Genomic DNA, 23050 nt, shown 5'->3' with positions numbered 1-23050 from the left:
GCCTCCCACTCCCCAACTCGACCACTATACTTCCCACTGCCCAAACTCACCCTCTCACCTCAACCCAGCACCCCCACTTCCTAATCTGCCCAAAATGTCCCCGCTTCCCAACCCACCCTTACTCCCCAACCCACTCTCAATCCCAACCCAAAGCCCCACTCCCCAACTCTCTTCAATACCTCCCTTCTATACCGCTCCACAACTCTCCCCCCCTCCATGCCCTTTATCCCTTTTTTCATAACCTATCCCCAACTCACTGCCTCATCCCGACCCTCATTCCTCCTCACGCCTCCCCAACTCTCCCTCCACACCCCTTATCCCTCTCTCTTCCTTACCCGCAACCCTCAGCTGACAGTATCTCACCTTGAACTTCCTGGGTTTCTTGATGAAGGAGGTCCTGGCAGTGAAGAACTGTTCAAACTCTGAATCTTCCTCCTGACTGCAGTAACCACTGCTGCTAGTGCTGGTCCACGTCATCTGGAACAACGAGGAGAGGAGGAAGGGAAGGACAAAAATTGGAAAAGAAAATAGCGATAACCCCCTGAAAGTGGTGGAAAACTGGCCTTAACTGCCTGTTAAAGCTTTTGCACACAAAGGCTGGCCTCTATGTGGATAAGGAAGCTCACACCGTTACTGTCTCTCTCTGGGTCGCTCCTGTATTGTTTCAGCCCAGTGCTGGGGATTTCTCTCTCTCTCACTCTGCCAGCCGTTGAAATTGGAAAGTACACACACTGCTGATCTCCAGAGCTGATTTGCTGGTGGGAAAGGGCTGGGAATGTGTGATCTAATCTGGTTCCGCCCCCTTCCTGCCTTTTACGTGCAATCCTACTGATTTCATCGTCCAACTATTCCAACTGCCAAATATAGCTGCTTTAACCCCTACCATGCCAGATTGCTTGAAAAGGCACAACGCAAACTTGTAACAGGCCTTTTGATAAGGGTTTTGAACATTGCAAATAAATCAAAAAGGGAGACAATGGGAGGGGGGAGGGGGCGTGAGGGGGGCGAGTGGAGGAAGGGAGGGAGTGGACGAAAGGGGGGGAGAGAGGGTGAAAGGGCGGGGGAGGGGGATTTGAATAGTGCAAGATATATCAAAAGGGAGGCAAGGGGGAGGGAAGGGCAGAAGGGGGTGGGAGGGGAGAGAGGGAGGGGAGAGAGGGAGGGGAGAGAGGGAGGGGAGAGAGGGAGGGGAGAGAGGGAGGGGAGAGAGGGAGGGGAGAGAGGGAGGGGAGAGAGGGAGGGGAGAGAGGGAGGGGAGAGAGGGAGGGGAGAGAGGGAGGGGAGAGAGGGAGGGGAGAGAGGGAGGGGAGAGAGGGAGGGGAGAGAGGGAGGGGAGAGAGGGAGGGGAGCAGGGTGAAGGGGGGCAGGGGCAAAAGAGGGGAGGGAGTGAGGGTGTCAGAAGGGGAGTAAGGGAGTCAGAAGGGGGGGGGGGGGGGGGCGAGGGAAGGTAGGGCACCCATAATACAAAATGACATCCACACTGCTCTGACTTTTCAACCTTACCTATATCCTCAAATTGAGGGATTAAACCACCAGAGAGGAAGAAAGGACATTTTCATCCTGACAACTGGTCTTTAATTTATTTTTCTTTCAGGGTAGGTACACAAGTTGGGAGAATGTGAGAAGAAGTAGGTGCACAGAATCAGGAGTCGCAGTTATTGCTTTCTTGCTGTTCGTTGCCTTTTGAAAGGCTCGGTGTCCGGGTGTCACTCAGGTCAGCCTCACCACATCAGATGATCTGGTCAGGATGAGACTGTGGGAGTTCGCACAAATCAGCTTCTGCATTTTCTACAACCAAAATCGTGACTAGATGTGCTTCATTGGCTGTGAAGTGCCTAGTGGTGTCAAGAGGTTGTGAATAACACTAATTAAGTGCAATTCTTTCTTTTATCCTCATACACATCTTCCAGAAGCAAACACACCCTTGAAGATTATTAATACAGAAAGCTGGGCCTTCTCCATCAGAGCCTACACAAGTCAAGATGCTCAGCCCTGCTGTAAAGTGAACTGACGTTGACTCAGATTATTTATACATGGTTTTGTCTGCAATCGCTGTGAAGAGTGGGGGTGTATCAGGGCAAGTTGACAGTGCTGTGAACCTCTATCCTACTGACCTCCCACACCCTGATTTCCCCAAACTGCACCCCCTTGTTGAGTGAAGTCTCATCGTGACTCACACAATTTGGCACGCCGCTGTCAGTCTGTAGACAATTTGTTGTTCTTTGTTGAACACGAACAGGTACCAGAGGAGGACACATTCAGTCGAGCTGAAGGATTGGAAAGCTCTCGATGAACACAGTAATTATAAATCAATTATAATGTTGGAAAGAATCTTCCGCTCTCAGTGGGTGTCTTGCCCACTATCTGAAGCAGCAGTGAGACAGCCACACTGACTCTGAGGAGGAAGGCCTGTTGTATCTGCACAGTTTTACCAGGCCTGCAGGCTGCACATTGGGAAGACGCCGTTAATTGGACACTTAAGTGACTCAAGTGGAGGTGGGACAGATAGGTGGACCATGGGCCTTCTCCAGTGGAGGCAGGAAGGCATTGGATATTGGACCCCATGCTAACCCACCAAATTCTCAGGCCTCCTTTCTCATCTCCTGCAGGGGCAGAAGATTCCAGCTGTTGTCGCAAAGCCATGCCCGCTGCCTACCTTGCTGGTCCAAGCTGCTTCGGCAGAGAGTCCACCACCACCCCAACCCTCCATCTTCAGAGTTAGCAAGGTGCATTTCTGCATAATCCTGACTCTGGCCTCCTCCTCTTCCCGAGGCGGTCTCCCAGAGCAGGGAACTGCTCAAATCATTCTGGAGAACACCCTCACTCCAACTCAGCAGATTCTATGTAACATGTTCATTTACCAGGTTCCATTCTGCTACTTTAAAAATGATTTTAACACATTTCAGTTTCCAAGGCCAGTGTCTTGAACAATATGTAGGTGCCTAATGCAGAGAATCATTGGCCTCCCCCTTCCACAGACAAAGTGGAACTGAGTGGCATTGGGGGCTGGATAAGGAGTTAAGAGCATCTCCCATTGCTATTTCCAGAACTAGATTGGAAAGTGGGAGCCAGATGATGGGTTGCATTCTGGAGCAGGATTTTTGTTCTATGGGTTGGGACTCCACAATTGAGGGCCACCAGCCCACAATGTGTGGGAAACAGTCACCTGGCAGTGCTTTTCCCAGAATTCGTCAATTAGTGCTCAGAAAATGTTTGCCAAACAGTTAAAGAAGCTGGGCAGGCACCTTAAGGTGGGCTCTTGAAACTGGAGAGCCAATAGGAGGCCCTCCTGCACTGAAGCAGCAGCAGCCTGTAGGTCAGGCGAGAGAGAGAGGATGTCTCCATTTTGAGGGGCCCTCTCTCCAACTTTTTGAAATTTTGAATTGGAATCGTTCTTCAGTAGCCAGGCAATGAATTTGAAGGGGAACCCCCTCCACTGGTAGCCTGTGGCTCCAGATGTGGCTGAACAGGATGGTAGGGATCTAGAGTGCTGGCACGGTTGTCTGCCAGGGAGGTGTCCGCAGGCAGTTGGCCTAGTTTCTGGATGACACCTTGCTTCTCGGCCTTTTGGCCAAGATAAAGCATCACATCAAGCCCAAGATGGGGTGCAATGCCTTTTCTTGTCAGCTTGGTTCTTATTTGTCTCTCCTGGGGACAATGAATTGGATTCAATTTGAATTTGGTTTTTGGAGCAAACAAGAAGTTGGATTTGGGCTTTCCTGTGCATTGACTTTGTAACAAGAATGGAGTAAAAATTAAAAGTAAGTCCCTGGATGACACCTTGAAAGGGTCTGGAAACTAACTGGTCTTTTACCTTAGGCCTCAATAGGCTGTTAACGGCCAGTATTTGGCCCCCACCACTGACACTGAGTCACGTAAAGAGTATTATGGCAGGTGACCAATCGTCTGGTCACAGAGGTAGATTCTAAGGATCAATTTAAAAGAGAGAGAAGAGGAAGCAATTTTAATAAAGGGCTTCCAGAGCTGAGGGGACTCAACTAGCGAAGACATGTTTGCCGGTGGTGGAACATCTGGGGATGCTTTAGATAGTAAGAAGTTTAACAACACCAGGTTAAAGTCCAACAGGCTTATTTGGTAGCAAAAGCCACAAGCTTTCGGAGCCTTAAGCCCCTTCTTCAGGCGAGTGGGAATTCTGTTCACAAACAGGGCATATAAAGACACAAACTCAATTTACAGAATAATGGTTGGAATGCGAATACTTACAGCTAATCAAGTCTTTAAGATACAAACAATGTGAGTGGAGAGAGCATTAAGACAGGTTAAAGAGATGTGTATTGTCTCCAGACAGGACAACCAGTGAGACTCTGCAGGTCCAGGCAAGCTGTGGGGATTAGAGATAGTGTGACATGAACCCAATATCCCGGTTGAGGCCGTCCTCATGTGTGCGGAACTTGGCTATCAGTTTCTGCTCAGCGACTCTGCGCCGTCGTGTGTCGTGAAGGCCGCCTTGGAGAACGCTTACCCGAATATCAGAGGCCGAATATCAGAGAACAGTCTTGCCTGGTGATTGTCGAGCGGTGTTCATTCATCCGTTGTCACAGCGTCTGCATGGTTTCCCCAATGTACCATGCCTCGGGACATCCTTTCCTGCAGTGTATCAGGTAGACAACGTTGGCCGAGTTGCAAGAGTTTGCACCGTGTACCTGGTGGATGGTGTTCTCACGTGAGATGATGGCATCTGTGACGATGATCCGGCACGTCTTGCAGAGGTTGCTGTGGCAGGGTTGTGTGGTGTTGTGGTCACTGTTCTCCTGAAGGCTGGGTACTTTGCTGCGGACAATGGCCTGTTTGAGGTTGTGCGGTTGTTTGAAGGCAAGAAGTGGGGGTGTGGGGTTGGCCTTGGCGAGATGTTCGTCTTCATCAATGACATGTTGAAGGCTCTGGAGGAGATACCGTAGTTTCTCTGCTCCGGGGAAGTACTGGACGACGAAGGGTACTCTGTCCACCGTGTCCCGTGTTTGTCTTCTGAGGAGGTCGGTGTGGTTTTTCGCTGTGGCGCGTCGGAACTGTCGATCGATGAGTTGAGCGCCATATCCTGTTCTTATGAGGGCATCTTTCAACGTCTGGAGGTGTCTGTTGCGATCCTCCTCATCCGAGCAGATCCTGTGTATACGGAGGGCTTGTCCGTAGGGGATGTCTTCTTTAACGTGTTTAGGGTGGAAGCTGGAGAAGTGGAGCATCGTGAGGTTATCCGTGGGCTTGCGGTACAGTGAGGTGCTGAGGTGACCGTCCTTAATGGAGATGCGTGTGTCCAAAAATGCAACCGATTCCGGAGAGTAGTCCATGGTGAGTCTGATGGTGGGATGGAACTTGTTGATGTCATCATATAGTTGTTTCAGTGATTGTTCACCATGAGTCCAAAGGAAGAAAATGTCAATGTCTACCTGATACGCTGCAGGAAAGGATGTCCCGAGGCATGGTACATTGGGGAAACCATGCAGATACTGCGACAACGGATGAATGAACACCGCTCAACAACCACCAGGCAAGACTGTTCTCTTCCTGTGGGGGAGCACTTCAGCGGTCACGGGCATTCGGCCTCTGATATTCGGGTAAGCGTTCTCCAAGGCGGCCTTCACGACACACGACAACGCAGAGTCGCTGAGCAGAAACTGATAGCCATGTTCCGCACACATGAGGACGGCCTCAACCGGGATATTGGGTTCATGTCACACTATCTGTAATCCCCACAGCTTGCCTGGACCTGCAGAGTCTCACTGGCTGTCCTGTCTGGAGACAATACACATCTCTTTAACCTGTCTTAATGCTCTCTCCACTCACATTGTTTGTATCTTAAAGACTTGATTAGCTGTAAGTATTCGCAATTCAACTATTATTCTGTAAATTGAGTTTGTGTCTTTATATGCCCTGTTTGTGAACAGAATTCCCACTCACCTGAAGAAGGGGCTTAAGGCTCCGAAGGCTTGTGGCTTTTGCTACCAAATAAACCTGTTGGACTTTAACCTGGTGTTGTTAAACTTCTTACTGTGTTTACCCCAGTCCAACGCCGGCATCTCCACATGATGCTTTAGATGCCAGAATTGGAGGCTCACAGAGATCTCGGAGGGTTTATAAAAGCTGGTGTAATCTACAGTAATAAAGAAAGGCAAGGCCATGGAGGGATTAAAACACAGATGAGAAATTTGAAATCATTACTGGGCAGGGGACCAATCTGTGTCAGTGAGCACAGGGGTGTTGGGCGATTCGGTCTCCAGGAAAATGGGGCAGGGTGGGGCTTCAGGACATTAGGTGAACTTCTGCTCCAACCGCCTCAGTGCTTGCACCCACGGTGAAAATGAATCGAAATTCCTAGCAGATTAAATCTGCACATCAAGAATTAAACTGGAAGCTGCAGTTGGTGAGCAATTTTTTTTTTTTGAGGCCCATTTTTACAGAAACTCAGGAGCTGTAAAAAAACAACAAGGAAGCAGACTTTGGTCAGTTCAAGGCCCCAGCCCTGAGGGGAGTTAACTGGATATTTAAATGAAGAATGTGACTCCTGTTGGTTGCAGCTGTTTTCAATCAATTCACAAACATGGAAAAAACAGGAGGGAGGAACGATACCCTTCCTTCAAGGCAACTCTCTTGTAACTGCCCACCCCACCGAATTCCTGAGGAGTCAGACCACAAAAGTAAGCAAAGAGGGAATGTTGATTCAGTTAAGGCACTTGCCTTCCTCACTAAGTCCTGGGTTCTCTGTGGAGAGTTGCTGGCATCCCTAACAGACCATTAAACTGCCCCTCCCCCGCAGTGCCACGTCCCTGAGAGCACTCTGCAATGTGAGAGTCCCAGACGCCGTATTCATTAAGGGCTGCATGTGCCTCGAGCCGACTGAGGAGCTAATGTAACAGCACCATTGTACAGATGGTAGGTAGCTCGCTACTCCCCCCGTCCCCAGGAGGGATGCCAACTAATTTAAGTCCCAGCTGTACGCCAGCCGTTGCTTCCCTTTACTCCTACCCCAGGCAGGCCCTGCCTCTTGGCCTTCTTGCTGCTACGGTTTATTTAAAGTGATAGTCCCTCTAAACCATGAGACAGACTGATCCACTAACTTTTCCCATCAGTATTTTAAAGCACTATTTTAAGACAGGTAACCTGGGCTCAAAGATCTTGGTGATTTCATCCAAAATATTTCTGCCAATGTTCTAACTTGCACCGAATGTTGTTCACCCAACACCCCTGTGCTCACTGACACAGATTGGTCCCCTACCCAGTAACGATTTCAAATTTCTCATCTGTGTTTTAATCCCTCCATGGCCCTGCCTTTCTTTATTATTGTAAATTACACCAGCCTTATAAACCCTCAAAGATCTCTGGGAGCCTCCAATTCAGGCATCTAAAGCATCCCCAGATGTTCCACTACCAGCAGCCATGTCTTCACCTGTTGAGGCCCCTCAGCTCTGGAAGCCCTTTATTAAAACTGCTCCCTCTTCTCTCCTTTAAATTGATCCTTAGAATTTACTTCTAATACTCTTCAGGTGACTCTTTTATTTTCTTTATCCTTCAAGGTGAAGATGACCACGTTCACTGTCTGGAGTATTTTCTAGGATTCTGGTGGGTGCCGAGGTGATTACTAAAGCTGATTTGCACCCAGATGGTTCTGCTGTAAGTAGGACATGGTACCACAGCTGACTGGATTGCTGGCTGGAGATTTCCTCTCTCTGCCTCTGATATGTGCTTGCTTTCGAAGGAGTCTGCACTGTTTTTATTTGGCTGCGCCATCTTTCAGTGCTCATAGAACATAGAACAGTACAGCACAGAACAGGCCCTTCAGCCCACGATGTTGTGCCGAACTTTATCTGAAACCAAGATCAAGCTATCCCACTCCCCATCATCCTGGTGTGCTCCATGTGCGTATCCAATAACCGCTTAAATGTTCCTAAAGTGTCTGACTCCACTATCACTGCAGGCAGTCCATTCCACACCCCAACCACTCTCTGCGTAAAGAACCTACCTCTGATATCCTTCCTATATCTCCCACCACGAACCCTATAGTTATGCCCCCTTGTAATAGCTCCATCCACCCGAGGAAATAGTCTTTGAACGTTCACTCTATCTATCCCCTTCATCATTTTATAAACCTCTATTAAGTCTCCCCTCAGCCTCCTCCGCTCCAGAGAGAACATTCCTAGCTCCCTCAACCTTTCCTCATAAGACCTACCCTCCAAACCAGGCAGCATCCTGGTAAATCTCCTCTGCACTCTTTCCAGCCCTTCCACATCCTTCTTATAGTGAGATGACCAGAACTGAACACAATATTCCAAATGTGGTCTCACCAAGGTCCTGTACAGTTGCAGCATAACCCCACGGCTCTTAAACTCCAACCCCTTGTTAATAAAAGCTAACACACTATAGGCCTTCTTCACAGCTCTATCCACTTGAGTGGCAACCTTTAGAGATCTGTGGATATGGACCGCAAGATCTCTCTGTTCCTCCACAGTCTTCAGAACCCTACCTTTGACCCTGTAATCCACATTTAAATTAGTCCTACCAAAATGAATCACCTCACATTTATCAGGGTTAAACTCTATTTGCCATTTTTCAGCCCAGCTTTGCATCCTATCTATGTCTCTTTGCAGCCTACAACAGCCCTCCACCTCATCCACTACTCCACCAATCTTGGTGTCATCAGCAAATTTACTGATCCACCCTTCAGCCCCCTCCTCTAAGTCATTAATAAAAATCACAAAGAGCAGAGGACCAAGCACTGATCCCTGTGGCACTCTGCTAGCAACCTGCCTCCAATCCAAAAATTTTCCATCCACCACCACCCTCTGTCTTCGATCAGACGGCCAGTTACCTATCCAATCGGCCAACTTTCCCTCTATCCCACACCTCCTCACTTTCATCATAAGCTGACCATGGGGGACCTTATCAAACGCCTTACTAAAATCCATGTATATGACATCAACTGCCCTACCTTCATCAACACACTTAGTTACTTCCTCAAAAAATTCAATCAAATTTGTGAGGCACGACTTGCCCTTCATGAATCCGTGCTGACTATCCCGGATTAATCCGCATCTTTCTAAATGGTCGTAAATCCCATCCCTAAGGACCTTTTCCATCAATTTACCAACCACCGAAGTAAGACTAACCGGTCTATAATTACCAGGGTCATTTCTATTCCCTTTCTTAAACAGAGGAACAATATTCGCCATTCTCCAGTCCTCTGGCACCATCCCCGTGGACGGCGAGGACCCAAAGATCAAAGCCAAAGGCTCTGCAATCTCATCCCTTGCCTCCCAAAGAATCCTGGGATATATTTCATCAGGCCCAGGGGACTTATCGACCTTCAGTTTATTCAAAACTGCCAGGACATCCTCCCTCCAAACATCTATTTCCTCCAGCCTATTAGCCTGTAACACCTTTTCTTCCTGGGCATACTTCTCCCAGGACTCGGGGTCGATATCAAAACTCCAAAGCGAAGCTATCAGAGTGCCCTTGTGGCACCACAGTCTCAAGCTCTCCTTAGAAGGTTTGCTTTAGTAAGCGAGTGTCAGGTATTCTGGCTACAGCTGTAACCGTCTCAATAAGGTGTGGATGCTTGACATACCAGCTCACGTGAACATGGTATCATAATGACAACAAAAAGCACTGGGAAACCTCAAACAGGTTTGACAGCATCTGTGGACAAAGAAAGGAGTTGATGTTAGCTCTGTTTCTACACAGATGCTGTCAAACCTGCTGAGTATTTTCAGCAATTTCTGTTTTTTTATGTCAGATCTCCAGCATTGCAGAATTTTGCATTGTAATGATACCTTAACACTCTTGCGAAGTGTCTCGGGATGTTTTTACACATTAAAAACTCATATAAATGATGCTGTTAATTAATTGACAAGGGACTGCACGGGACACCCAACATGACAGTGGTAATTCCTGTTACTGCTGTGAAGAATGGGTCAGAAAACTAAGCAGGGAACTGCTTATTGGCCAATGCCTGGATGTGTGTTACCTGACTAAGCCCAAGTTTAATATTAAACAACAAATTTAAAACAAGGGGACTGAATGATGCACAGGTTAACACACGTTTGGATCCTTAGCCTGGATCTAGTCCAGATTACAAAGTCTCAAAATATTTATAGTATGGAAACAGACATTAATCCAACAAGTCCATATCAGTGTTAATGCTCCTCATAAGACATAGAAGCAGAACTGGCCACTCGGCCCATCGAGTCTGCTCCGCCATTCAATCATGGCTGATTTTTTTTCTCATCCCCATTCTCCTGCCTTTTCCCCATAACCCCTGATCCCCTTATTAATTAAGAACCTATCTATCTCTGTCTTAAAGACACTCAATGACCTGGCCTCCGCAGCCTTCTGCGGCAAAGAGTTCCACAGATTCACCACTCTCTGGCTGAAGAAATTCCTCCTCATCTCAGTTTTAAAGGATCATCGCTTTAGCCTGAGATTGTGCCCTCTGGTTCTAGGTTTTCCTATTACTGGAAACATCCTCTCCACGTCCACTCTATCCAGGCCTCACAGTATCCTGTAAGTTTCAATAAGATCCCCCCCTCACCCTTCTAAACTCTGAGTACAGACCCAGAGTTCTCAACCGTTCCTCATACGACAAGCTCTTCATTCCAGGGATCAGTCTTGTGAACCTCTTCTGAACCCTTTCCAAGGCCAGCACATCCTTCCTTAGATACAGGGCCCAAAACTGCTCACAATTCTCCAAATGGGGTCTGACCAGAGCCTTATACAACCTCAGAAGTACATCCCTGTTCTTGTATTCTATGAATGCTAACATTGCATTTGCCTTCCTAACTGCCGACCGAACCTGCACGTTAACTTAAAGAGAATCTTGAACAATGACTCCCAAGTCCCTTTGTGTTTCTGATTTCCTAAGCATTTCCCATTTAGAAAATAGTCTACACTTCCATTCCTCTTTCCAAAGTGCATAACCTCACACTTTTCCACACTGTATTCCATCTCCCACTTCTTTGCCCACTTTTCTAACCTGTCCAAGTCCTTCTGCAGCCCCTCCTGCTTTCTCAATACTACCTGTCCCTCAATATATCTTCGTATCATCTGCAAACTTAGCAACAGTGCCTTCAGTTCCTTCCTCCAAATCGTTAATGTATATTGTGAAAAGTTGTGGTCCCTGAGGCACACCACTAGTCACTGGCTGCCATCTTGAGAAAGACCCCTTTATCCCCACTCTCTGCCTTCTGCCAGTTAGCCAATCCTCAATCCATGCCAGGATCTTACCCTTAACACCATGGGCACTTAACTTATTTAACAGTCTCCTATGCAGCACCTCGTCAAAGGCCTTGTGGAAATCTAAATAAATCACGTCCACTGGCTCTCCTTTATCTAACTTCCTTGTTAGCTCCTCAAAGAACTCGATTAACAGATTTGTCAGACATGACCTCTCCTTGACAAAGCCGTGCTGACCCAGTCCTATTTTATCATGCACTTCCAAGTACTCTGCGATCTCATCTTTAATAATGGACTCTAAAATCTTGCTAATGACCGAAGTCAGGCTAACCGGCCTATAATTTCCCATCTGCTGCCTGCCTCGCTGCCTCCCTCCCTTCTGCAACAGCTGTGTTACATTCGCTACTTTCCAGTCCTCTGCTACCCTCCCTGCCTCCAGTGATTCCTGAAAGATCACTACCAATGCCTCCACAATTTCCTCAGCTATCTCTTTTAGAACCCTGGGGTATAATCCATCCAGTCCAGGTGATTTATCCACCTTCAGACCTTTCAGTTTCCCCAGAACGTTCTCCTCAGTGATGACCACTACACTCACCTGTGCCCCCTGACTCTCCTGGAGCTCTGGCATCCCACTGGTGTCTTCCACCATGAAGACTGATGCAAAGTAACTATTCAGTTCCTCTGCCATTGCTTTGTTTCCTATTATTACTTCTCCAGCCTCATTTTCCAGTGGTCCAATGGCTTTTTTTGTCTCTCTCTTACCTTTTATATATTGAAAAACATTCTTCCCATCTTCTTTTATATTACTAGCTAGCTTACACTCATATTTCATCTTCTCCCCCTTATTGCTTTTTAGTTGTCCTTTGCTCGCTTTTAAAGGCTTCCCTCTGGCTTCCCACTAATCCTTGGCACTTTGTATGCTTTTTCTTTTGCTTTTATGCTGTCCTTGGCTTCCCTCATCAGCCATGGCTGCCTCGTCCTCCCCTTAGCATGTTTCCCCCTCCTTGGGATGAATTTCTGTTGTGCCTCCCAAATAACTCAAAAACTCCTGCCATTGCTGTTCCACTGTCTTCCCTGCTAGGCTCCTTTTCCAATCAACTCTAGCCGGCTCCTCCCTCATGTCTTTGTAGTTACCTTTATTTAATTGTAATACCATTACATCTGACTCCAGCTTTTCCCTCTCAAACTGCAGGGTAAATTCTATCATATTGTGGTCACTGCTCCCTAAGAGTTCCTTTACCTTAAGCTCCCAGATCAAGTCTGCCTCATTACACATCACCAAATCCAGAATTGCTTGTTCCCTAGCAGGCTCTGTCACAAGCTGCTCCAAAAAAACCATCTCTTAGACATTCCACAAATTCCTTTTCTTGGGATCCGCTACCTACCTTTTCCAGTCCACCTGCTTTTTGAAGTCCCCCATGATTATTGTAATATTGCCGTTTCTATCTCCCGATTTATTTTCTGCTCCACATCTTGACTACTGCTAGGGGGCCTGTACGTAATTTCCATCAGGGTCTTTTTACCTTCGCGATTCCTCAACTCTATCCACAGAAATTCTTTGTCTTCTGATCCTATATCACTTCTTGCTATCAATTTAACTTCATTCCTTTCTAGCAATGCAACCCCGTCCCCTTTGCCCATCTGCCTGTCCTTCCCATAGGACACATATCCTTGGATATTTAGATCCCAGCCCTGATCCCCTTGCAGCCACATCTCTGTGATGTCCACAACATCGTACCGGCCAATTTCAATGTGCGCAACAAGCTCATTTACCTTGTTTCGTATACTGTGCGCATTTAGGTACAACACCCTCAGTTCTGCATTGACCACCTCCCTTCTCATACTTGTCACCTTCTTTGCTCTGCCTGAGGTTAGATTCCTGCAACGTTTTATACTCTCTGTTCACTTTCGTGGTCTGGAAACTTTACTAACCTCTCCTGAGCCCTCAGCTCCATTAACCTGCACTTCTACCCCCTCCTTTAACTTTGATTTTCTAATTCTCCATATAACTGAACCCTCCCACCCACTATTTAGTTTAAAGCCCCATCATGAGCCTCCTCCCACTTTCTTTATCTCACCCTATCAGTATATCCTCCTTTCTCCCTTATGTGGGCAGCACAGTGACTAGCATTGATTCCTCATAGCGCCAGGGACCCGGGTTTGATTCCTGGTTTGTGCAGTGTCTGCATGTTCTCCCCGTGTCTGCGTGGGTTTCCTCCAGGTGCTCCAGTTTCTTCCCACAATCTGAAAGACGTGCTGGATAGGTGCATTGGCCATGCTAAATTCTCTGTGTACCCGAACAGGTGCCAAAGTGTGGTGACTAGGGGATTTTCACAGTAACTTCATTGCATTGTTAAAGCAAGCATACTTGTGACACTAATAAATAAACTTAAATTTTAAGTAGACCTATGACATTTGGGCGGCATGGTGGCTCAGTGGTTAGCACTGCTGCCTCTCAGCACCAGGGACTCGGCTTCAATTCCCACCTTAGGTTACTGACTGTGTGGAGTTTGCACATTCTCCCTGTGTCTGCATGGGTTTCCTCCGGTTTCCTCCCATACTCCAAAGATGTGCAGGTTAGGTGGATTAACCAGGCTAAATTGCCCCTTAGTGTCAGGGGGATTAGCAGGGTAAATACGTGGGGTTACGGGATAGGACCTGGGTGGGATTGTTGTTGGTGCAGGCTCGATGGGCCAAATGGCCTCCTTCTGCACTGTAGGGACTCTATGATATTTGCCTCAATTACTCCACATGTTACACATTCCGGTAAAGAATTTCTCTTGAATTACTTATTGGTTTATTAATGACTAACATACTGTGCCTTCGCCTGCAAGTGGAAACATCATCCCTTCCAAACTCTTTTCTAATTTTACAAGTCTTCTATTAGGCCTGATGGGGATAGGATGATATTTTTGTCTTTGAATTTGACATCGGGCAATCTCAAACTATTTTCTGTCACATGGAGTCATAGCATAAAACAGCTCAATTTGGCAGTCTCGAGCTTTCTATGCATTGAATATTAAATTTAGTTCAGCAAGAGACACCTCTTTCAATTGTGGGGGTATACCCGCCTTGTTTATGTCAAGTGAATTCAGCAAGAAAGATGAACCGTGACCTTCCTTATTGTGCAGTTGCCTGCATGACCCAGTCTGCCTGTGAACCATCACTAATGTCCACATGGACTGCAGTGCAGCAAGCACAGTTACAGAGGGAAGAACAGTGAGCCAATCCCACCACGTAATTCTTTTCCATCAAGCCCTGTTCTCATCAGAACCACTGGGTGGAAAATCCAACTGGTGCCTCAGATGCCAAGAGGATCCAGGTTATTTATACAAAGGAATGTTGCTCCTTTGCCAGGAAGGCACTAGTTGGACTACTTGTGAGAAATGGGAATATCAAATTCTCGTGTTTCCCACATTACAATTGTGACCTTACTTCAAAAGATCTTCATTAGCTGTTAAGCACCTTGAGACATCCAGTTGTGAAAAACTCTATACAAATGCAAATCATTCTTTTTTAATATCTCCTGGTATAGCTTGGTATCAAATTTGCCTTGATAGCATTGTATGTATTTGTCTTAATATAAAGACAAGTTGCTGTTGTTGGTATTGTCAAGTTTTGTAGTGCTAACTATAGAAATGACAAAAGTTAGATATAATATTGCAAATATTTGCATTTTATGATTATGGCACAGAAAGGGGACTGGGTTGGACTAAACATTAATCCTTCATCCGACGTGAAAGGGGCTTGCTAAAGGACCAGCTTCTCAATGGGGATGAGTCCTGCAGCCCCGACCCAACCGTTCAGAAATAGTCACTTAATGAGTGGCAGCTTCCAAGGGCAGCATTTCACTGCAGCCAAGTATTTGGTCCAGTGCCAATAGTGACATAGGATAAGTCCACTCACCACAAACATTGGAACAATATGGGTATGAAAAGCCCTACTTGTCCATACAGTCGCAATGTGTCATGCATTGTAATGCACACACTCGCTACCCCACTTGGAGTAATCTCCTGGGACAAGTAAGAAATCAGCCCCTGAAACCAGTTCAGTCAAGGATAGTAACCCTATGGGGCTCAAACAACGTGCTGAGCTCAGGGTAACAAGCGCACCCAGGCTGTGTAATATCAGTCTGACTGCGCTGTTTAACCAATGCTCATTTCCTAAGATAGCCAATAGCTTAGTCAGAAGAGGATTGCAAAAATAACAAAACCCAGTCATCTGTTAGATTCTAGCTCTGTAAATTATGTGGTCGGAAGTCAAAAACCAATCCATGTATATCTAAAAATAATAATAGTTCTTCATTTCCTTTCTCTTCATTGTCTTACAACAGTCTGATGGAAGCCTCAGTATGAGATGCTTAGTACTTCAACCAAAAGAAAAATGTGTGGAACAGAAAGCAGTTCACTAGAACTCCTGTTGCAACACAGGAATAATCGAGTATGCCCACTCCGCACCCACTTCTTCTACCTGTGGATTGTCCTACCTGTGACACATTGTTTGCCCATTGTCTATCGCTGCTGCTGCCCCTCTCCCTAATCCTTGCTGCATCCCCAGTCCTTGCCGTCCTTATCTCAAGTCTTCTCCCCCCTCTCAAGCCCTCATAACCCCATCGCAAACCTTTACCACCTTTCTCCTGAACCCTCAACCCCACCATACCACCTCAGTCGCAGAAAAGAGAGATGGCGAGAGGGGTGGTGAATGCTTGGGAAGTTTGGTGGCAAAGACTAAGCAGGAATACAAGGGCTTGGGAGGGGTGGTGAGTGGCAACAGGCACACAATGACATCAGTAGTGGAAGAAACTTTGCATTTGCTGGTGGACAGAGTGGGCAAGCACAACTGTTCCTTTGTGGCATCTGCAAATGCAGCCAAAACAGAAACCCAAATATTAACAATTCCCCAACGAGGAGGGTAAGTGAGAAGTTAAAATAACCACGGCCTGGCACTCACTGGATTCATGCCCAGCACCATTCTAGCAGGCATGTTTTGGGCAGTGTGTGAGTCCTTGCTCTAGCAAGGGTCTCATTCAGATTCAAAGGTTGGGATCTGATGACCTCATTCCGAACCTGCGACTATATGTTTATTGTGCAGGGGACGGGTTATTCTTTAACTGTGCAGAGCTCATGTTTATTCAACAGGGTAAGGGTTGCCGGTTAAAAGCTTCACTTACAATTGGTGCCCTATTAATTGTAATGGATTTTGGGATCTTAGTAAAGTGCACAGTCCTGAGGGTGTTGAATGGAACATGAGTGATTATCCTGTGCTGACGGTCTCATTGTTTGAAATTGGGACCCTTGAGAAACGGTTGCTGTTGAGCTGGTAATGGATAGGGGCTGAGAGCTGTCCTAGCTATTAAGCAGAGTGAATGTGATGGACTGACTGACCCTTTTCATTCCATGGGTCATTGTTTCAAAGTATTAAATGAACTACGATCAGCTGCTGCACAGCCATGTTGCAATTAACATATTAAATCGTAACTTTACTGTCTTTGTGCCTCAAGCAACATGTAATTTGCCAAGTGCCAGCTGTCTTACTAGAGCAATGATTTAGGCTAGACTTCCAACTTTCTCCTTGCACTCACTCTCTCCTCCCCCTCTCCGACCTTTCTCCATGCTCCAATCTATGGGTTACCAGGCAAATTCACAGTCCCTTACCACATTTGTGTCTTGCTCAAGTGTATTATCAGTGACGTCCACAAGGTTCGAAGTCTTGGTCTTTGGCCGGTTACAGTCTAACTCAATCAGGGATCGGCAGCGGTAGTGACACCGGAATCGACAGTCTGAAACAGGAGCAAAGAGAAAGAGACTCGGTATTAATTTCTTGCCTAGACACAAATCCAATTGAGGGGCTGATTGTTTAACCCAATTAGTTATCATGATCTTGAATATCTTACATCTTTCATAGGATCAGCCCTCTGTCTCCTATAGATGTTCATGGCCATTGGACTTAACAACTCTTGTTGGACTGTATTCTTGGACATTTCATCACATGATCACCTGCTTGCAACTGCCCTGACCTGATAATCCTGCCATTGGCTGCCAATATGTCAGTCAGTCAATAACGGCAGTTTCAATACCCACAATCCTCTGTGTTGCAGAACTCCTTTATCTATTGTCTTAGAAACGGAGACATATAGAAAATAGGAACAGGAGCAACGTGATTGTGCCTGATCCTCAATCTCATCACCATATTCCAGCTTTTTCCCCATACCCCTGGACACCTTTAGCGTCTAGAAATCTATCCATTTCTTTCTTAAATATATTCAGTGGCTTATCCTCCACAGTCTTGTGGTAGAGACCCAGACAGGTTCACCACCCTCAAAGTGAAGAAATCTCTCCTCATCTCAGTCCTAAATGGTTTACTCAGCATCCTGAGACTAGAACCCCTTGTCTAGAGCCTCCAACCAGGGGAAACATCATCCCAGCAACCTGTCTGTCTAGCCCTGTCAGAATTTTATACATTGAATCATGGTTTCCCATAGGAATCACAGTTATTTCACTTAAAGCTGCGATTTCCTGTAATGCAACCAGAACCTAAAACAAGGACTTACAGTACTGTAGAGTATTTTGGGATGCCCTGCGCCTAATATAGGCTCTTTGCTGGTTTCCTCTCAAATCATTTTCACTGCACTATAATTGGTCTATTTTCTGCCTAAATTCCTATCGACTCTAGGTTTCCATTTTGTTTCTTCAAATAAATGATCTCCCTTATCTAATGCAGTCAGCTGCCACTTCGTTTTGCTGCATCCTTGGTTCTTCTTCATTTAGTAACGTTCTTGGCATCACTACTGTCAAACTCTTGCATTGCTTGAAACTACCTTCAAGAAGCTCAGTCTCCTTTTTTGTGGCAGGTCACAAAACCTTGGAGGAAGTCAGTTAGACCCCTGAGTTTGCTCTGCCATTCCATTAGATCATTGCTACTCTACAACTCAAGACCATTTTCCCTTCACATTCACCATTACATAGACTTCAAATCAAATACCTTTACATTCACTGTATTTCTCAATCCTTCCGATTACACAAAATCTCCATGCATCAAACCCTTTCGCTTTCATTACCATTAAATAGCTTCACAATAGATTAAACCCCAGCTCATTTGCTCCCATTGCAACATTTAATTATAAAATCCAGATCTAAAGTATTTTCCAGTCCCAGTTCAGTGAATGACCAAATATCACTAATACCTAGTGTGGTGAACCATTGTTGGTTCCCACCAGGTAGTGCTGAGCCATGATCTGGCCAGTACTATGAGTCTGTAGATATGTTACTGTTGGGGTTAGGGTTGGGCTGTTCTACCTGTTAATATAGTCGTTATGGTACACCCCAGTCGGCTCCGCCTCCTGGGAGAGGTATAAAGGTCACTGCTCTGCCTGGTGACCCTTTAGTCTGGGATCGTGTACTGTATATGGTAGCTCTGTTATTGTTGGCAATAAAAGCCTTTATTTCCCCGAGTACATCCAGCCTCTCGTGTGTTATATCGCGCATCACCTAGAACAATATTCATTTTCACAAAGATAACTAAAGATGTGGGAGGCCATCCAGATTATTCTGTGAGCCCTGACATTTATCTTCTGTTTTAGCTTAGACTGAATATCTATTCTCTTATTAGATAATATTGGTGCAAAGATTTGCCAACCGCCAGCAGTCGATTGAATCCCTTATCCAACCAAAACATTTCGAAGAAACTGCAAATTTAATTGGACTCGGTGAGACTGTGTTCTGGATCTCTTAGTCCTCACCACAACTAAAATCTCTCTGCTTCCATTCCTGGTAGCCTCGTGGCTTACTGTAAACAAGTCTGAGGTTAAACATTTGGTCTGAGACAAAATCTTCACCCTTAGCAACTGGACGGAGTCCCACTTGTAGCCACGTCTGAGAGGAAATTTGAAGCTGTGGTTAAAATGATTGCCATATTATGGAGAGACACAAGTGGAAAACGAGACTCACTGATTTCCTGCTAAATGTTTAATTTAAATATATTTATAGTCAAGTCTCAAAACCAAACAGAAAATTAGAATGAAAAAGAAAACCCGCACACGCTCAACATTTGAAGTAAAAACAGAGAATACTGGAAATACTCTCAATCTGGCAGCTTCTGTGGAAAGAGAAAAGCAGAGTTAATTTTTCAGGTCGACGAACTATCATCAGAACTGGGTCATTGACCCGAAGCATTAACTCTGCTTTTTCCACAGAAAATAAGGTGGAGCCTGCTGAAACTCTGATGCAATGTGATATCAATATGGAGTTGTGGTACAAGGCCATGTGGATGTGAACAATCAGCTCCATGGAAATGCTGCTCACCCATCACCATTCTGCTTCCCGACCCATATTAGCTCCTAGCCCCTCAGCTTCTCAAATTTAAAATTATCTTTCAATTTAACTATAAATTGCTCCAATGGCCTTTCTATCTTTATAATCTCCTTCAGTCCTACAAGCCTCCCAAAATTCTGTGTGCTCCTCCAATTCTGGCTTTCTGTGGATCCCCTACTCCCTTTATCCACAATTGGTGATCTTGCCTTCTGTTCCTTAAGCCTTAAACTCTGGAATTCCCTCAATAAACCTCTGCACCTCTCTAATCTCCTTTAAGATTGCCCTTACGATCAACATTTTTTCTCATTGTTAGTTTTTTTTGTTTTCATGTGTACACCTTTAGTTTTATTGTAACAAAGCAATTTATATACTTTAAACATTTAAAACGGAGCAATATTCCATTCCAGTGAAACAAAAAGTTACCACATTACAAGGATCAATAACACACTCCAGTCCCTGCAGTGCCAACATGTGCGGAAGGCATCAATGGTGCCCATGGTCGCTGCACTCTCTCTCTCCAGGGACACCCGGCCATGAATGTAGTTTGGGTAGAGGGGCAGATAGTCAGGTCGGATGACCCTCTCAAGTCATCCGCTGCCTGGACCCGTTTATAATAAGATTGGCCAAGCCCAGGAACAGGTTCATGAGGAGGTCCTCCTCCTCCTCCACCCCCCTCCACACCAGGTGTCCTTGATCAGGAGCATGGGGCTGAAGTGCAAACAAAATATCAAAAGATTTTTCAAATTACAAAAAAAAAAGCATTTCAGCCCAAGACAATTAACATAGACAGCCGTTGACTCATCATAACAATCAATCTCTATCAATTAGTCTACAACAAACCCAGGCACAAAGCAAGGAAAACCCCAATGGTACAGAGCTTTGGGACTCATAGGTCCAAAGGCACCTGTTGCTCCTACGCATGCCATGGAATGAGGGAGAAACATTTTAACCTTCATAAACGGGTCAGGTGAGATGTTAAAACACAATTGGCATCACTTCCGATTTTAATGGTGGCTAGAACCAACTCTCTGGCAGGGGGAGGGGGGGTGTCTTATTTAATATGTTAATAAGGTTGCACTGCTCACAATCTTTTCCATTTAGTTTCAGGAATCCCTGCAGCTAAAGGGAGCTGAGGACTGTTGGATTCAGGCTCATGGACCAAGTGCAGCAGTAGAACCTACCCCCAGGTTTACCTGTGAACTGCTTCCACAATGGATCGATGTGGGTTATCAGACATGTTTAGTTTATCATCCCCCTCTGTGGAGATGAGAATGAAAATTGGCTACTGCGAGATCAGGCTGGAGTGACAGTGAAGTGGGGAGGGGTGACGTATGGTGGTGGTGGTGGTGGTGGTGAGGGTTGTGATGAGATTGGCAAGGGCTACTATCCGATATAGATGCAGACAGTACAATTTCCTGGGGCAGGCAACCGGGTAACTTTGAAAATGAAAAACACGACAATAAAAAGTCTAGATTTCATCTACAGGATTAAAAATAATTCTTGTGGCTTTGAACTTCAGGCTTGCGTTTGCAGAATTATTCAATTAGAGTGACCATATGTTCCTGTTTTCCAGGGAAAGTCCTCAGATGAAGTTTGTGTCCCTAGCAAACACTGTTTCCAGGAGAGAATCTGGTTCATGAAACTCATCCTCCAAAACGCTAACTTTTCATTTTTTGTGATAAGCAAAGTAAAGCACAGAGTATGTAATGCAAGTTGCCTTGTATAATGGTGTCTGTTCAGTGTCAAATTAACAATGATAATAAAAAAATTAGTAAAAGCCAGAACTTTATCAACGATATCATTGCTATTAGCTACTTACTACTATTTAAGGAGAGATGGTGCTGTAGTGGTAATATCATTGGATTAATAATCCAATGCTCTGGGGTCCTCGGTTCAAATCTCACCATTGAAATTAGCTTTTAATTCTATGATGGTGAACATGGCAACCACCAATTGTAAAAATGCATTTTGTTCCCCTTTAGAGAAGGAAATCTGCTGTTCTTAATGGTTTGGCCTACATGTGACTCCAGACCTACAGCAATGTGGCTAACTCTTAACTGTCCCCGAGATGTTTTAGCAAGACACTTGGTTCAAGGGCAATTAGAATGGACAACAAATGCTGGCCCAAAACCCACATCCCATGAAAGAATCAAGGGAGCTATAATGTAGATGGCACAACCGTATTGCAGTTGCCATAACTAAGATGACGACTGAATGACATATTACAAGGAACATATTCGAAATCGGCGTTGCCAAAGATAAAAAGTGTAATTGCTGCTTTAATGGCCGGCTTCAAAAGGATTTTACATATTTGCAACAATCTGGAGGAGAAATACCGGCCTGAAGTTCAGAATGCCAGTCAGTAGCCCCCATACAGACAGTGGGTAAGAGAAGGTGATGTTATTGTTTTTTTAAAAAAAAGGTCATGTCAATAGTATGAGGTCACATCCATGGTAATTATATACACATTTACTTTGCATTCCTGGTGTATGTGCACAAATATTATTTTAGGCAGCTAAACATTTATACCTTTTACTACATTGTGCAACTTAAATTTTTCATCTGAGTGTCCCCAGAATTGGTTTGGAAAATATGGTCACCCAGCAAGTGTGTACCCCTGCTTTTCTGTAGGCAGATGGCAGCAGTCTTATTTCACTAGGGAGGGAAAGATCCAAGCAGGGAAGGCCGCACTACATGGTTTGACGCCAGAGGTGAATTCTGAAACATATAGGGGGCGATGTTATGAAAGAAATTCCAAATGTCGAACGAGCGTGAAAATGGGAGAGAATCACGCCGATTTTTTGGGAGAGTTCCCAGTCACAATCGTATGGCACTTAGAAAAGAAAAAAAAAGTCAGGATGTAATTCTCACCAGGAGAGGGAGGAGCGGAACCTATTCTCGCTGGTGAAGCATGCTGCTGGGCTCTGGGAGATGTCCTGTCATATTCCTCTCCCACAGACATGGGGATCCGCAGCCAATTGCTCACTGTGCCGGTCCCCCCCCACCTCCCGCCAATGATTGTCGCCCCGGCCAATCCCCACAACCCTCTCCGATCGCAGAGCTCCCCCATTCCCTCCCCCGACAGAGTTTCCCCATCCCCCCCACTTCCTCCATCATGGTTCTGCCCTCACTGCCTGGTGGGCACTTCCAGGATGCCTGCACTGCCCGGCCCTGCCCCTGACCACCCAGGAGGGCTTCAATGGCCTGCAGTTCCACCAGCGAGGCCATCACATCTGGTCTATGTTGGTGAGGACAATACATGATTCTGCCAGTGAGGCTCTTGACCGCGAGCAGATAAGGGCAAGTGAGGCCAGATGATACTGTCTGGGACTCACCAATGATATTTAAATAAGGTAATTATTATTGAAATCAGCCTCGCGCACTTTTTCGCCGGCAAAACCAGGCCGGTAACATCATGAGGCGAAAAACCGGTTGCAACTGGATTTTTCCCCTCCATCCCACCTTACCAGCTCGCCACACCAGACCGGTGGGATGAGCTGGTAAGATTGCCTCCATAGTTACAGCACAGAAGGAGGCCATTCGGCCCATAGAGCCTATGC

At 45.9% G+C, this 23050-nt stretch overlaps 1 protein-coding gene and 1 long non-coding RNA gene across 6 annotated transcripts in view; one reads left to right on the top strand and one right to left on the bottom strand.

The window, feature by feature from the left end:
* rassf1 (Ras association domain family member 1) overlaps positions 1–23050 on the bottom strand; it is a 98700-nt gene that overhangs the window by 19454 nt on the left and 56196 nt on the right. For 2 of the 4 annotated variants that reach the window (XM_078209424.1, XM_078209427.1), the window contains exons 2-3: positions 16836–16960; positions 364–477 (exon numbers count right to left, since the gene is read on the bottom strand). In XM_078209424.1, coding sequence (XP_078065550.1) covers positions 364–477; positions 16836–16960 — 239 coding nt within the window. The remainder of the gene's footprint in view (positions 1–363; positions 478–16835; positions 16961–23050) is intronic. The other 2 variants (XM_078209425.1, XM_078209426.1) reach the window with 2 other exon arrangements.
* Positions 6179–21270, top strand: LOC144491517 (uncharacterized). Of its 2 annotated transcripts, none has more exons than XR_013497461.1 (3): positions 6179–6653; positions 7530–7626; positions 20592–21270. It is a non-coding gene; the product is annotated as an uncharacterized LOC144491517 (long non-coding RNA). The 2 variants fall into 2 exon arrangements; XR_013497460.1 differs by lacking the exon at positions 6179–6653 and adding an exon at positions 6701–6888.

The sequence above is a fragment of the Mustelus asterias genome, chromosome 3 (assembly GCF_964213995.1).
Source record: "Mustelus asterias chromosome 3, sMusAst1.hap1.1, whole genome shotgun sequence".
NCBI lineage: Eukaryota > Metazoa > Chordata > Chondrichthyes > Carcharhiniformes > Triakidae > Mustelus > Mustelus asterias.
The sequence above is the reverse complement of the archived record's forward strand: the minus strand, read 5'-3'. Positions and strand labels throughout refer to the sequence as shown.